This window comes from Abramis brama (genome assembly GCF_963993115.1).
Source record: "Abramis brama genome assembly, chromosome: 4".
NCBI classification, from domain to species: domain Eukaryota; kingdom Metazoa; phylum Chordata; class Actinopteri; order Cypriniformes; family Leuciscidae; genus Abramis; species Abramis brama.
The window spans coordinates 42,272,659-42,289,134 of record NC_139966.1 but is presented as its reverse complement, the minus strand read 5'-3'; the positions used below and the strand labels follow the sequence as shown (position 1 = coordinate 42,289,134).

General features: G+C 38.7%; 2 protein-coding genes across 3 annotated transcripts; one reads left to right on the top strand and one right to left on the bottom strand.

The window, feature by feature from the left end:
• The first annotated feature begins 416 nt into the window (after positions 1 to 416).
• On the top strand, positions 417 to 5,878 carry gcc1 (GRIP and coiled-coil domain containing 1). The gene is made up of 3 exons (XM_084110864.1): positions 417 to 471; positions 1,220 to 2,368; positions 3,760 to 5,878. Exons 2-3 carry the CDS (start codon positions 1,268 to 1,270, stop codon positions 5,071 to 5,073), a joined length of 2,415 nt encoding a protein of 804 aa, XP_083966990.1. The 5' UTR covers positions 417 to 471; positions 1,220 to 1,267; the 3' UTR covers positions 5,074 to 5,878.
• A 94-nt stretch (positions 5,879 to 5,972) lies between these two features.
• Positions 5,973 to 16,301, bottom strand: dennd6b (DENN/MADD domain containing 6B). 2 transcript variants are annotated; one of them, XM_084110869.1, is made up of 21 exons: positions 16,047 to 16,285; positions 15,811 to 15,849; positions 15,612 to 15,654; positions 15,400 to 15,512; positions 14,541 to 14,621; positions 14,261 to 14,366; positions 14,052 to 14,131; positions 13,863 to 13,925; positions 13,718 to 13,773; positions 13,492 to 13,614; positions 12,308 to 12,403; positions 11,404 to 11,498; positions 11,236 to 11,301; positions 11,013 to 11,077; positions 10,805 to 10,894; positions 10,668 to 10,721; positions 10,465 to 10,568; positions 9,234 to 9,336; positions 8,205 to 8,241; positions 8,036 to 8,110; positions 5,973 to 7,919 (listed from the first exon to the last, which is right to left on the bottom strand). In XM_084110869.1, the coding sequence occupies exons 1-20, from the start codon at positions 16,197 to 16,199 to the stop codon at positions 8,064 to 8,066; spliced, it is 1,614 nt and encodes a 537-aa protein (XP_083966995.1). In that variant the 5' UTR covers positions 16,200 to 16,285; the 3' UTR covers positions 5,973 to 7,919; positions 8,036 to 8,063. The 2 variants fall into 2 exon arrangements, with proteins under 2 accessions (XP_083966995.1, XP_083966994.1); XM_084110868.1 differs by lacking the exon at positions 8,205 to 8,241 and having other exon boundaries at positions 16,047 to 16,301.
• Between the last annotated feature and the right edge of the window lie 175 nt (positions 16,302 to 16,476).

The following is a 16,476-nucleotide window of genomic DNA, read 5'->3' as shown; positions in this document are numbered from 1 at the left end:
AAAGTTTATTATATTAACAATCATTTACTAAACCCAAAGAGCCCAAAGATGGCGAACTTTTCCTCCCACCACTGTCGGGCTCCCCATGTTTATCGTGGGATCCGTGAGGCCATCGCCTTTGTTTGTCTTTATTTAAATCTGAATTAAGCTAAAAATAAAACAACAACAACAGCAACATAGACTTTATATAAAAAGTCCATAAATATATTAGACTTTACACACACACACACACACAAAAAATCGTTTAGCATGAAAGTTATTTCAGTATGTTTTCCCTGCTCGATTCATTATTCATATTTTATAGAAGAAATTTAAAAATCAAATATTTTTTGCATGCACCACTGATTTGCAATAAACTTGTAATATTTATTCTGTAATAGGCTACTCTTAAACTTTTAATTTCCCCTGAAACGTCACTTCCACACCCGGAAGCGACTGCAGCAAAATAAACAGGACACGTAACTTACTCGGGTAAATGCGATATTTCTCACTTGAAATACAATTAAATGAACAGTAAATGAAACTAAGAGCACAGTCATTTAACGTTTTATTCGCAATGCTTTTAAGTCTAAATATCACGATGTGGGATTTGATGTAATGTATCTATTCTTGCACCTTTACAACATGCTAACTAATTAGCTAACGTTACAGACAACAAATGAGCAGTGAAATATAGTCAGTATTGAATTAAAATAACGTACAAAAGCAGTTTTAAAGACTAACAACAACAAGAAAACGTTAAATATCAAAGTATAACTGCTTTCCATGGTTAAAGTATGAATGCTTTCCATGGTTAATTTTATATAGATATATATATATATATATATATATATATATATATATATATATATATATATATATATATGAAGAGTTCAGATGCAAAAGCCTCTAAGTGCCATCTGAAATTTGCTTCTAGAATGATCATTTTTATCAAGCTTGTATATTTAAGTTCAATAATTTCACTTAAATGACAACTAATAGGTAATCTTCACTGCCATTTAAGTGAAATTACTGAATTTAAATATATGAGCTTGATAAAAAATTATCATTCAAGAAGAAAATTTAAAATGGCACTTAGAGGCTTTTGCAGCTGAACTCTTCATATATACATATGAATATGGTAATATTTATTTTTAAAAACAAACTCCAAATATTGTGAACAGCTGCTTACAGATTTTCCACATTGCACTTCTTTATTTCATATATACTTACTTTGCAGGTGGATATCATATCAGAGAGTATGAAACTAGCCTGACAGTGGTACAGCATGGACAAGTTTGGTATGAGCTTTGTCGGAGGTCCAAGCAAGAAGGAACTGCTGGAAACCATCGAACTGCAGAAGAAACAGCTTGTGAAATATCAGACGCGTTTTAAAGATGTTGTCAGAGCGTACCAAAGCTTAATTAAGGAAAAAGAGGCATTGGAAGCCAGCCTGAAGGTACTGTCCATATCTCAGGAGGTTGATTTAAGCCAGCGGGATGAAAACCTGTCGTTTGGTGACGCTACAGGAAATGCTGAACGATCATTGCCCTCCTACCTTGGGGATGACCGATGTTCGCTTCACAGTGAAGACAGCCTGGATACAGCAGCCTCTGCTGAAACGGCCACTAGCGTGACCAGCAACAGCACTAAAGGAGACCAAATAGAGGAGGACCAAAGCTGTGCTGTAGATGGAGCCACCTCTGGAGCTGTTGTACATGCCTTACCCCAGCAATCTGAGGAGGCAAGTGGGTCTGAAAGTGGCATCAGCACCAGCAGCAGTGGATGTACGGAGCCGCCGCCACCTGCAGCAGACACAGACCGCCGTGTCATCCAACTAAAGACCCAGCTGTCCACCCTGACCAGCTCCTTATCAACCGTCACTCAAGAAAAGTCCAGAATGGAAGCTTCGTTCCAGGCGGACAAGCGGAAGATGAAGCAGGAACTGGAGGAGCTGCAGGCCAGGATGGAGGAAGATCAGAAGCAGCACCAGATGGAGGTGCACAGCCTGCAGGAGATGCTGGCGGAGAGCAAAGCCCGTGTCATCACCCAGCAGCACGAACGGGAGCAGGAGCAGGGCGATCATGCGCTCATGCTTCGAGAGCTTCAGAAACTCCTGCAGGAGGAGAGGGGACTGAGACAGGACGCCGAACTCAAACTGGAGGACTCGCGGGAGGCGTTGGCTGAAGCCATGCAGGCAGCAGACCGAGGGCTAGATTACGAATCGCAGCTGAAAGAGGTCAGTCAGGAACGAGAGGAGCTGAGGAAGAGCCTGAAGGCTGCAGCGGAGGAGAGGAGCAAACCCGACCCACGTGTGGAGGAGCTCCAGCAAGAGATCGCAGACCTCAAAGCTCACTTCAATCAGCAACTTCAGCAGGAAATCAGAAAGGTACTTTTTAAAAAGGCCACGTCTTCCAGTTTTGTTGAGTTTCTAGCGTTCATTCTAGCCATCGTTAAGACTACTGTAATTTTCCACCCCACTTAAAACTTTCTGTTATTCTACTTTTAGGCACTATGAAATGAAAATGGACCGTTCTTATTAAATTATTTGATTTATTATGAAATATAACATTATATATTATAAATGATTTAACATGCACATAATTTTATTTAAATTCATGAGCTGTCATAATCTTTACTTCTAAGTAACTTCCCCTCCCTCTTGCAACAACAGCTCTTCTCTTCTCTGATGACGTTCCAACAATCCAGTCAATTGCCGATGGATTTTTTCATTTTTAAGAAGCTGTTTCACTTGGATATACATCACAATAGGGAAGAAAAGACTATTGTTACTTCCGTTTCATGCTTTAAGAGTGTACTCCCATTAGAAAACCTATATTAGATTTGGCTTGAAGTCGCAGTGTAATGGAAGTAGAGACAGATCTTTCTTCTGTATTGTGACATACATCCAAGTGAAATGGATTATCTGAAAAGAAAAAATGAGACTCGGTTCTACACATCAGTTGTATATTGAATGGAGGCAGATCTGAGTTCAAGCTTGCAGTCGATTGTAAGAAAGGAGTGGATTTTAAGCGGACTAAATGATTGGTGAAGTCCAGCATTCGTCACAAGAGAGAATTGTCATTTGCTGGAAGATTCTGTTATTACATTTTGATAAAAAATGACAAGGTAAAAAAAATAAAAAGAAACATGCATGGATGAATTGTTCACAACAAAATCAATAACATACGTTTTAAAAATAGGAAGAATTTCCATTTCACGTTAATATCGGTTTATATTTATATATAAATATATCAATGATATAATTTATTTATATCAAATTTATATTTGAAGACACTAATAATTTAATAACACTGTTCAATGTAATCTTTAGTAAATCTCAAAAATGAATACCTTTCTTAATTCTGTACATCAGAACTATTCTGTTCTTTTTAAACAGATGTTTTAACTATTCAAATAAAATAAAGAATTTTGATATTGGCCATTTATCGGTTAATTGGTGCATTCATAGCTAATCTCAATATGCCTGCTCACTTAATCTTAATTAATTCACCTGTCTGATATAATCATACCATTCATACAGTCCTGTTTGTGGATGGCCAGTGTCCTGCAGAGTTTATCTCCAACCTGCTCCAACACGCTTTCCTGGAAATTTCTAGCAATCCTGAAGACCTTGATTAGTTGGTTTAGGTGTGTTTAATTTGGATTGAAGCTAAACTCAGCAGGATAGTCGCCCTCCAGGAGCAGGATTTGACACCCTTGGTCTGTTTGCTTTTTTAAACATTTATTCATATTTCTTACTCATATGTGTCTATGTAGGTGGCACAGGCAGATGAGCTTCTCCGAGAACAGGCGCAGATGGAGGAGGGACGAGTTGCCAGCCTTGAGGAGCGAGTATCTGAGCTCTCTGAACTGCTGGGTGCCTGCGAGAAGGCTAGACAGACGGACCAACAGAAGGCTCAGAGGCTGCGAGAACGCATCCTTCAACTCGACACCGAGAACAAAACCCTCGCTATCGCAGCGGTCAATAGGACGTCCATCTCCGATCTAAACATCGACGACGCCAACTTGAACGTGGACGTGTTAAAGGACAAACTCGAGAAGGTGAAGAAGTTACTCCTACTGGCTGCGCAAAGATCTCAAGACCAGCATCTGGACATCGAAAGGCTGCTAGAAGGAGAAAAGGACCAGGAAATCTCAGAGGGAGAGAAGGCGTCAGCGCTCCACTACCAGCAAGAGCTCCGGCAGCTGAGGGAGGAGTTCGAGCGTTACAAAATGAGGGCTCAGGGTGTTCTGAAAAACAAGACCACGAAAGACGGAAACCAGTCCAAAGACTTAGAAGAAGCGCGTGACCAGCTGGCCGAGCTGAAGGAGAAGTACATCAACCTTCGCATTCTTTCGGATGAAGCGGAAGTGCAGCACAAACGGGACCTGGAGGAGCGGCAACAAGGGTTTGTAGCGCTCCAGCAGGCCCACAGACAGGAAGTCGAAAGGCTCGAGGCTCAACACAGGGAGAATTTCTTGCGGCTTGAGGAAGAGCTGCACAAACAGAGAGATCGCACCATGGCCCTGCTTTCAGAAAAAGACCTCGAGCTAGAGCGACTTCGGGCTGCGGCGGTGATCAGTTTTGGAAGCCATCAGAGGCACGCTACAAATAACAGCACAGCGATGGAAGGTGGTGACCTAGAGGAAGTTGATCCAGAACAAGAAGAAAGTGACATTGTCGCACAAGCTCTTAAACTAGCTGGGCCCAACGAGCCAACTTTGTTGCTCTACGCCGAACAGCTGGCCCGCAAAGAGGTGGAAGTGGCCGCCTTGCGCAAACAAAAGCATCGTCTAGAGGAAGATTTGCACCAGCTACAAGGAAAGCTGATTGCAAAGGGGGAGAGGCATGAAGAAGAGGTTGCTGAGCTACGGTGCCAGCTGGACAAGCATATTCGGGACCAGGGAAGAGATGGGGCCAACCTCGAGTACCTCAAGAATGTCATTTATAGGTTTCTCACGCTCCATGACACTAGGGGGCGCCAGCAGACACTCACGGCCATTTTGACCATTTTGCACTTTAGTCCTCAAGAGAAACAAGCTGTGCTGAAGCAGCAGCCACACAATTGGTGGACGGCAGGGATGAGATGATTCAGACAGGTTGACAAGATAAACGTTATGGTTCTACTGTGCTGAGATAAATATTTGTTTATTTTTATTGACCACTTTTTGTGTGCAGTGTGAGAAGGTACCAAATAACAGGAGCAAAAATGTGGATATGTTTCCAATAATGACATATGTACTCCCAACTATTGCATGACGGGATACTAAACACTTTATGAATGGTTTTAGTCCAGTATTTGATAGCGTACCTCCCTCCTGTGCAACATAATATTAGATCTTGGCACTGTGTCTTCAATCTGTATAATCAAGTTGGGTGCAGCAATATAGTGTTATGATTTTGTATCATAACTGGAGAGAGACATAATGTAACATGTTTTGGATAAAGGGTTTACATCTACAGTATGGGTTATGCCAAAGAAAACACTCAAATGGACTTTACAATGACATTGAAAGCTCCAAGACTTATAAGAGGGAAACTAGCAAGTAATGCCTTCAGACAGCAGCACTTTTCATATATAGTCATGGTGAACTCCATGCATATATTTAACACAAAAAACTAATTCCATGGGTTTTACTAAGAATATTTCTTGAATTTATAAAAAAATCGGCTGCTTTGAGTTTGCAAACATGTAACAGTTTTGGTTGGTTCTATTTTTCCTGCCATAGTTTAGGGCATTTGATAAATACACCGTTACCTCTTAATATAAGCTGTATATATATATATTATGCTTTTTTGATTTTTGAGAGAACAAATTATTGGTTTCAGTCTTCTAAATAAATGTATATTTTCAATCTTTGACCAAAACAATAAACTATTTTGATCTCTTCAGCATTTTATGTTTTTATAGTAGTGTATAAATACTATATATATACTTTAACAATATATACTTAGAATTTGACTCCAATGCATATGCAACTGAAATACATTTCCAACCAAATACATGTCATATTTTATTGTTACATTTTCAGTCACACAACACAATCATAATGTTTCCTCAGCTTGTAATCTCATTAAAAATAAGATAAATGAATCATTTATGGAAATAAAAAACCTTGAAAATTGTATTCTCTCTACTGCGAAATTCTTAGCTGATCATTATTACAAAAACAGCATGTTGAAGAATCTACAATGTAAAGACTGTTATTATTAAAAACAGGTGCTTCTTGCATTAAGACAGTGGCTGAAGAGTAGTATGGTCAAAATACCATACTACTCTTACTATTTCTGCCATTTAAATATGACAGAAATCGTAAACATAGTATGCCATTTGAATTCAGCCAGTGTTTCCCAATCTGGAGTTTCCCAACTGCTCAATCTGTACGTGTCCCCATTGATACACTCAATTCAGTTTATCAGCACTACTAATGAGAAGATGAGTTGTATCAGGTGCGTTACATTAGGGAAGCATCCTAAAATGTGCAGTGTTTAGGGGTCCTCCAGGTCTAAGACTGAGAAACATGAACAAGCATACAACTAAATTATAAATAATCAAACACCTGTCTTTACATCCAAGCTCTTACTGCTGGTCATTTCAAACATACACTTTAATAACACGTTCCCAGCCATAAAAACACAAAAAATTGTTCTTTCAAACAAACATTTATAGTATTGGAAAAAGTGGCAAACTTAAATTAAACTTGCATCCATTTTAATAAATAAAAAGAAAACGAATCAAGCAAATCACAGAATATACACCTACACAAATTAACTTAAGAAGTCAAAATATGGGTAAAAAGTGCACTGTGAGGTTCAAAACTGAAAAAGTGCTGTAAAACAACCAAATAAAGTTCAGGTTGTATCAAAAAAAGGAAAATTCATGACTGGCAAACAATATATACAGAGTATCATATACATGATGGGATTGTGACATTGAACTTGACCATCTCCAATCACAAAACTTATTATGAAACACGTCAACTAATTCGCTCATGTGACCAAATTTCACTGCCACTGCTCAGTCCTTCAAAAATTATTACTAATTAAAATCAGTCTAGTTTTAGCCCTGATTGAGATCAAATCTAAATTGTCATAAAATTGCCTAGACAATTAACTTGTAATATAAAAAAATAATAAAAAACTGGCAAAATGACACTGTAGAGGTGCTTCTGTGCAAAGGTTAAAGGTCAGGTAAGGTAAATACATAAATAAATGCCAAGTGTTGGGAAAGTGGCAAACGAGTCAGGTTTACTACGGTGCTCCATAATGTCCCTAAGTAATAACAAACACTATCACCAGAATAAAATCATTGATATTTAATAAGAAAAAAAAAATACTAAAAGCAACACGTCATACATATGAATATCATTGACTGCATGTTAAATAAAAGTTAGTCAATTGGTTCATCCTTTTGACTAATCGTTGATTTATAAAATAAAAGTTCATGTTCATGCAGTGCTAAATGACTGCAGGCTTTAAATACTTGATGCATGTTAAAATGCAATTCAGCAGATGTCTCAAATATAGTATGAAGCCTAGCCGAGGGCTTAAAATGATTTAAATCTAAGAATCAATGTTTTCTGTGTTCTTCTTGTGCCATCTAGAACCTTGTATTGTAGTATCTGCTGTTTCTCTTCAGTACTGTACATCCAAAATGAAAGGCCTCGTAGTGGTAGTGTATGGGTTTACCAGAAGAAATGTCGGTTGACACCTGTGCAGGAGTCATGGGTTCATATACGGCTGGTATATTCTGGACAGACATCTGTGTATGTCTCAGTGGATCTGCTGGTCAGTGTTCACGTGGGTCTGATTGTCATTGTCTGTGTAATACTGTCTGTAGATCCTCTGGTAAAGAGCTGATGATGGTCTGGATGGATTTCTCTAATCTCTCCAGAAGTTCTTCTTTCACTGGAAGCTGATGTTTTCTAGCTCTCATCTGTGTAGGACACATAAATGAAGAGAGAAGCTTCATGCAAATGTCAATGTAAAACACAAAGAATGCACTTTAAGCCCAATTACATTCAGAAGGCGGTTGTTTTAAGTTTCACTCACCAGTTTCTCCCGCAACTTCAGGATGAGGTCAACAATCTCCACCTCTGATTTGTCTTTGGTCCACGTCAGCAGGTCCTGAATTAATGAAGACAAAACCAGAATCAAACTAATTAAATGACCCAAAAAAGGAGTAATTTATACATGAAAATGATCGTTATTCTTTACTCACCCTCATGTTGTTCTGAACTCGTAGGATTTTCTTTCTTCTGTGGAACACAAAAGAAGGATTTTGAAGAATTGCACTGGTCGCGCTTTTCCATGCAACTCAAAACGGACTGAAATTTAAGTGGTTATTCACTGAAAATCTCAACATCCTGCTCTCAATGGTTTCTTTCAGTTCTTTTTAATAATCGGTTGATCCATTTTCACAAAACTTGACTGAATGATTCGTTCAATGAAGTTAATCAATAAAATCACATAGATTCTAAGACTAGCACATACACTACTGTTCAAAAGTTTGGGGGTCAGTAAGATTTTTTAAATGCATTTGAATGAAGTTTCTTAAATGTTCACTAAGGCTGCATTTATTTAATCAAAAGTGGAGTAAAACATTGTGATTTATTATTATTATTATATAAAATAAGAGTTGTATATTTTAAAATGTTTTATAATGTAATTTATTCCAGTGATGGCAGTCTTCAGTGTCACATGATCCTTCAAATATCATGCTAATATGATGATTTGGTGATCAATGTTGAAAACAGTTATGATTCTTTAATGAATAGAAATGTCAAAAGAATATCACTCATTTGAAATAGAAATCTTACCATTATAAATATTTTCATTGTCATTTTGATCAATTTAATGCATCCTTGATGAATACGAGCATTCATTTCATTAAAATGAAAAAACTGACTGCCCACAAACTTTTGAATGGCCGTGTTAGTTATATAGACTACTGTTACTATTCTTTTATGATTCATTTTATCGTGCTTTTGCATCCTTTTTGAAGTCTCAGTTTACGTTCAGAATGCTTGCATGGAACACAGCGACCAGTTCAATTCCTCAGAATTTCTCTTTTTGTGTTAAACAGAAGAAAAAGTCAAACGAGTTTAGAACGACTTGATGGTTATCCTTTTTGGGTGAGCAAATCCTTTAAACATTCTTTATTTGCACACACACTCTGAAGTGATAATAATAAAGACTTAAGTATAACGGTACGAGAAGAGACCGAATCCAGATCCAACATCATACTCACAGCCGCACAGATGGCCTCTAAATGAAGACGTTCCACTTTTTGAGTCATCTCTCTGTGCCTGAGCCGATACCAGCCATCAAAATTTGGCGAACGAAAGAAACGCCTGAAAGTCACATTTAAACAGTTATTATATTATATGCACAATTTACAGAAAGTTTCAATCATTACTTCCTGAATGCCCTGGGCTGCGTTTCTCCAAATGATTGTAAGCCTAAAGCCGCGTTTCCACCGCAGGAACTAGGAACTTTGGGCTGGTACTCGATGTGTTTACACCGCAGGAACCAGGGTCTAAATGAAGTTCCGGGTAAATATTTCCCCCTCCGATAGTCCCTGCTCACGAGGTAGTACTTTTTCAAAGTTCAGGAACTTTCAGGGGTGGGACTTGTGCGCTGATTGGTTGTGTTCACGCCGCATTTTGGTTGGATGACTCCACGCAGCATTTTATTTATTTTTAACCTCCCTTTTTAAAAAATCTATTGCGGTTCGTGTCGTGGCTTCATGCAGTAAGAGTTGTCTGTCTGCAAATATGGAATTTAATAAAAAAACTGGTGGACTGGCGACGAGTTTCAGGCTTTATTTTGTGGAGGAAACTTTCTGCGCGTTCGTCCCAGCCATCTCACGAGCCATCTCAAAGTCATTATGTTTACACATTGTCATCTATTGCAAGGCACTCCAAACCATGTTATAAATTTACTATAACAGGATTGAAATAGCGCTTTGAGGTTAGTAACAAACAACTATTTACAAGACTGTCACTATTTATGATTGATAGACGGGGTTCAGGCTTTTTTTAAGCGTATTTGCGAAAGAGGACATTTTTGCGCTTCGTCCCAGGCATCTCACAATGTCTAATTTTATACGCATACGAGTTTTCTGAACACGCTTTAGTATCAGTGCTCGTCTATTTTGTTTGTTAATTACCTTGTTAGTAAACCAATTGCAGCACAGTTTGAATCTCCTCCATACTTATTATAAATGTGGTCTGTCGCAGACTGGGAGGAGCAGTTGCGCGCAGTTTACCTTCCCGGTACTTTAGACCGCGGTGTAAACGCAGAAAGCACGGGGCAAAAAAACTTTTTTTTGTCTGGGGCAAAAAAAGTTCCTGGGAAAAAAGTTCCTGGGACAAATTGTTCCGGGTAATTTCGGTGGAAACGCGGCTTAATTAGAACATACAGACTACTGGTGGCAATGGGCTTACGGTGCTTTTGTAAATGCAACCTTAGTGTGTTACCTGTAAAGGCCCGTCCAATCTCCTTTGAGTGTTAGTTGCGGCCCTGCTTGCTCCAGGGTCTTCATGAACTCATCCTGACTGAAGGACCGGATCTGAGGAGGTGTCTGAGACGTAAACACAGATACAATTGTTATGAGGTCTAACATAATCATTTTAAATGCCCGAATGTCGTCTGAATCTGATCTACATCATCTTGAACCAACCTTCCATGGAGACACAGATCTCTGCGGTGGCATGAGGCTCTCCAAATAACTTTCCTAAAGAAAAGAATGTGTGTGAAGCTCAAGACTGCTTAGAGAATGAAATAAAAGCTCTGAACAAAGGTGCAAAAAAACTTCACCAGTGGAAGAATGAAACTCTGCGTTTGCTCCAACAGATGCCGCCTCAAAATGGCACTCTGCGCCTCTGATGGCCTTTTTTTCTGGATACCCTGAAAGAACAATTAAAAACCAAAGTGAGACGTTACACATACTATAGCTTAACTATAGCTATACTTAAATAGCTAAAACTTAAATATTCATTTTTCATGAACTGAATCAGCAGCCTACCTTTAAGAGTCGTTTGATGAGGGCTTTGTCTTTGTGTAAGAAGGTTTTGTATGCTGTGTAAATACCTTTATAGGAAGATACATTTTTTTTTATTAATAAATATATATATATATATATATATACACACACACACACACACACACACACACACACACACACACACACACGTTCATGTGTTTGCATTATTCAGCACATAAGCTTACAGCAAAGGCTTGTTGTGTACCTGTTTTAGTATCCAGTGACTTTAACTTTGCCAGTTTCTTGAGCTTCACTTGCTTTGGTAAATCACCTGCGGAGAAACTCCATTCAAACCTCTCTCAATGTGCAATATGCCGAAATGATATGCAATCAAAAAGGCTGTCAGAGGAGCCTAAAATGGAGCATTATTTACCAGACATCTTAAGGTCTCCAAGGCGAATAATGTGTGGCCAGCACTGAAAGGTCTTTATGAAGAAAGGGTTTGTGACACCCAGTATCACATTGGGCCTGAAAGCAGAAAAAGACTGAAGAATCTTTTTTCCTGACCTGAAAATGATGTTTTCAACATGGGCATGCGAGTAGCTCACATCTAGTCAAGGTTTCATCCAAAAATGAAAATATGATTTTTTGCAGAATATCATGGCTCATGTTTTTTTGGACTTGAAAGGCTTATCAACTACTAAATGGCAAAAAACACCATAAAACAAAAGCATCATAATTGTGGTCCATACAATTTGTGTGCTATATTACACGTTTTTTAAAGTCATGACGGTTTTGTTGGAGGAACAGAACACTGCTTTTTGTCATTTTGCAACTTGACAGTTTCAGTCCCCATACACTTTCATTATATGGAAAAGAACAACTTGGATCATTCTTCAAAAATTCATGAGTTTGGATCAACACGATGGTGAATAAACTAGAGCTGCATTATTCTGGATAAATTAAGAATCACACTTCTCGATTCTCCCACAATTGTAAAGTTACTTTCCAAAGGTGATTTACTCTATTTTGGTAGCTATCGTAGACATCAGTGTTTCTTTCCAAAACATAAACATTTATCCCAGTACTTCTGTGATGATATTAATGATTGTAACACAGGACTAATGATACTAGTGGCTAAAAAGACTGTGAAGCTGTTTCATACCTCAACATGACAACTGCTCTCTCAGGCTCAGCAGCAGTGTGAATAAATCGCGTGGGTGTCTGAATCGTGATTGTGATCTTTTAACAATTAACCGTGCAGCTCTAGAGTACACAATTACAGAATTTTCATTTCTGGATGAAGAGCCTTTAATGTGGAGTGTGTATTTGCTTACGGAGCCTGAGTCCTGGTGGTGTACTCCTTAAATTCACTGTCATGAATGGTGAAGTACGGTCGGTAATCACCACAGTAGCGCAGTGGGGTGATGGAGCTAAAAAAAACACAAAAGAACGAGCATACTTATAAACTCTTTATACTTACATACTTTTTTTCTAGTGATAAAGTATGTTTATGAGCTGTTTAATTCATATTATGTAATTGAAATTGAAAAAATTAATTAAAACAAAAATAATTAATTAAAACTAAATCCATAAAATGATGGGAACCCCTAAAAGGTTCTATATATGAGCGCCTGACAGAATGCTTAAAGGAACACTCCACCGTTTTTTGAAATAGGGCTTATTCACCTTCTTTCCTACATTTAGATAGGTGGGCAAATGCATTTTTGTCTCATGCATGCATTGTTTTAGTTTGACAGGGTCGGCGCTAGCTTAGCTTAGCATAATGAATGGAATCCTTTGTTGCCAGCTAGCATGTCCTGAGTAAAAGTGATATAAAAAAATAAAAAAACCCACCTAATTACTTCTTGTGGCCTGCGTATTCACAACGAGTACAAATAGCGATGCAGATTAACACTAGGTGATTTCCTAGGCAGATATTGACTTATATATTAAGGACTATATTAGGGGGAAGCACAGGCGAAGCACTGCTACTTGGGCGTGATATCTCTGCGCCCAAGTAGCAGTGCTTCGCCTGTGCTTCCCCCTAATATAGTCCCAAGTCAATATCTGCATAGGAAATCGCCTAGTGTTAATCTACATCGCTATTTGTACTCGTTGTGAATACGCAGGCCACAAGAAGTAATTATGGTGAGTTTTTTTTTTTTATATATCACTTTTACTCAGGACATGCTAGCTGGCAACAAAGGATTCCATTCATTATGCTAAGCTAAGCTAGCGCCGACCCTGTCAAACTAAAACAATGCATGCACTGAGACAAAAATGCATTTGCCCACCTATCTAAATGTAGGAAAGAAGGTGAATAAGCCCTATTTCAAAAAACGGTGGAGTGTTCCTTTAAAGGTTCCATGTAAAACATTTTCTTCTAAGAGTGTGGATTATGGATAAACTTATGCATAAATTCTACAAAAAAAACCAGACCTACCTATTGTCACTATTATAAGTCCCTCAAAATAACTTTTGTGTATGCGCCTCTGCTTTGAGAACGCAATGTCCATACCTGACCAGGGCCAGCACAGTCTCCGAGGAGACGGTTGGAGAGGGTGCCATAACAACCACTGGCTCTCCTAGCAACATGAGCTCCCAGAGCATCTGCACGTGAATCAGGACTGACTGGAAACATCTGATTAGATGAAGGTCAATTAGGGCAGCTATTAGTGACGGCTGTAAAATCAACAGATGGTTTAGTAATTACAGAACACATGTACAAGCAGCGTAATGCTCACTTAAAAAAATCCAGCTCGTGAACTGATGGAAGAACCGTGGGGGCAGGGAGCAGATTCTGCAAAAATGCAACCACATATTAACCATTTGTAAAAAATTTAATAACAGCATATGTGAAGGATTGCAATAGTAAAATGAGTTAAGCACCTCTGTTTGCGGCTGTTTTACAGGGCTTCCTCCTGGCGTTTCAACTTTTGAGGGAATTCTGACCTGCAAATTCAAACCCAGCATTTGAGAAGTTGAATTGATGTCTTGGATAAATGATTTAGATAATGGTGTTATCAGTCTCCCATCCAAACACCAACTAACAAGTTTTTCCATCCATAATCTTCTCACCTGCATCACCACACCCATCACAGGTAAGTTGAGGGTTTGCCCTGGTACTGGTGCTGGCCATTGGTCAATCTCATTACAAACTGAAACACATTAACCAATATGATTGAGGATTTCAGATCTATACATATATTTCCATGCAGCTTTACAGAAAGTCAAAATTATTTTTATATATATACACTGTAAATACATTCAAATCAAGGTGGCCTCACCTGTCTCCAGACAAGGTTCGAGCTTTTCAAAGTACTCAGGAGCAATGACCTGCAGCAGCGAATGAAACAAGTTCACAAACGGCAGTCTGGACACCACCACCAGGGACTAGGGATATAGAAAAACTTGAAATTATTTACGCCATTCACCACCAATCATTGTATATTGTATACTGACCACAAGGCCCTTGACTAAATATATATGTTTTCATGAAAGCAGACCAAAACAGCTCACTGTGAAACACCAGATCAAACATTTGTATCTTTCAGTTCAGTTACACACCTTCTGAAAGTAGCCCCTTTTGACAGACGCATCTTTCACTTGCCTGAAATACACATACCCGTGGAAATGTGCGTGCTCCTTCTGAAAGACCGGAAAATCATTTACATGCACACTTTGTTGTTAATCAGTGGTGGTGATGCTGGGAAATGTCTCAATTCAAAGCTTTCATGTGTCTTACATACAGTAAAAACAGTAATATTGTTAAAGCTACACTGTGTAATTTTTTTAGTTGATTCTTAGCAAAAAACACTTTGTTCTTTCAAAATGATATGTGCTCATTAATGTGTAATTACTTCTACCAACTAATCAAGTATTCTCGTAAGCGTAGAATCTGCCATTTAGAATACATACGAGCGAGTCGCTCGAATGGCGGCAGCCATGTTGCACCTCCATCTTGAAAATACATTATCCTAAGAGGGACAAACCTGGAAATTCAAGCTTCGCCTTTCGCGTTTTTACACTCCGTGACGAATGCGAGGGGGAGATTACTCGCGACTGCCGGCAGATTTTGAAATAATACGGCCACCGTAGGAGTTAAAAAGCCCTCGGAATGGGAGGGGTTAAAAAGTAATATTCAGTTGGTAGTCATAAACAATTGCACCGCTAGATGGGAGAAAATCCTACAGTGTAGCTTTAAATATTATTACAATTTAAAATAACTTTTATAATATATTGTAAAATGTCATTTATTCTGGTGATGTCCAAGCCAAATTTACAGCAGCCATTACTCCAGTCCTCAGTGTCACATGATCCGTCAGAAATCATTCTAATATTCTGATTTAGTGCTCAAGAAACATGTCTTATTATTATTAATGTTGAAAAAGGTTTTGCTGCTTAATTTATCAAGTCTATTTCTAACCTGCAGGGCCACAGGTGCATCCTTGTTGTAAGCATCCTCCTGTCCAAACCAAGAGCTACTGCGGCCCACCGACTGCCGCAGTCTGAAGCTGAACTGAGTGTCCCCGAGGCATCCTGGGATAGATAGGAACTCATGTGACTGAACTGTAAAGCTCATGTTTCAGCTGTTTATCATGATAGCACTGATGAGATCAGTCTTTGCCAGCACATTACCTGAGTATGAGTCAGGAAAGGATAAGTAACAAATACTTGTTTTCTAAAAGACAGAAGGAAGCGAAAGATTTTTGTAGTTTTAGGGGCATTTTAGAATGAAATTAGTGTTTTGAAAATTGTTGTGACACAATATATGCATTTATAATACTGTAGCTGGAAAATTAATTACTTAGGCCTAATTAAATTGAATCGACCTTACCTCCTTTTCCGTGAGTCTGACATCATAGGGGTAAATGAGCTGTTGATGACAATATAAAGAATGGTATAGATACACAGTGATTCTGCTGTTGCTGTGATTACAGCGTATAAATTTACAATCAAGGCGTTTTAGCATCTTATCACAATCAGATTATTTGCTGTAAAGTGGTTATGCGAGTAGCTAATAAACAAGCAAACAGATGTTAGGGGTGCATGCACATCATTTGTGTAAGTTACCTCTATGGCTTGTCCGAGCTCGAGGTCGAAGGTAACGACGCACACACACTCGAGCCAGGCAGAGAAGCGCGACCACGGCTCCGGTACCTCTGTATCTGTCGCCGCAGACCTTGATGGACCTTCCAGAGAATCGGCGCTGTCAAATGGATCCATTTTGACTTAAGGATCCATTTGAGATCCGCTTGCTTTTGTGAATGATCGCGTCCTCGGTCATCATTCAGTAATCACTGTGGTTGAACAGCGCCCTCGCGCGGGGAGGACTGACTTATTACTCCCATAGTTAATATTGGTTCTCAAAAAGGAGGCCGCAAAATAAATTACAATTATTTTAAATAAACTTTAAATTATGTTTAAAGTATGTATTATCATATTTTTTACTCTTTACACGCAAAACTGATCTCTAACTCACTCACATTGCACAGTGTACTAA

What these genes read in the sequence shown, in the direction of transcription:
- gcc1 (XM_084110864.1), top strand. Translation starts at nt 1,268, where the DNA reads ATGGACAAGTTTGGTATGAGCTTTGTCGGAGGTCCAAGCAAGAAGGAA. An exon ending in TTCAGCAGGAAATCAGAAAG is followed by an intron (nt 2,369 to 3,759) that starts GTACTTTTTAAA and finishes GTGTCTATGTAG; the next exon opens with GTGGCACAGGCAGATGAGCT.
- dennd6b (XM_084110868.1), bottom strand. Translation starts at nt 16,199, where the DNA reads ATGGATCCATTTGACAGCGCCGATTCTCTGGAAGGTCCATCAAGGTCT. An exon ending in AGCTCGGACAAGCCATAGAG is followed by an intron (nt 15,850 to 16,046) that starts GTAACTTACACA and finishes TGTCATCAACAG; the next exon opens with CTCATTTACCCCTATGATGT. An exon ending in ATGCACCTGTGGCCCTGCAG is followed by an intron (nt 14,622 to 15,399) that starts GTTAGAAATAGA and finishes CCGGTCTTTCAG; the next exon opens with AAGGAGCACGCACATTTCCA.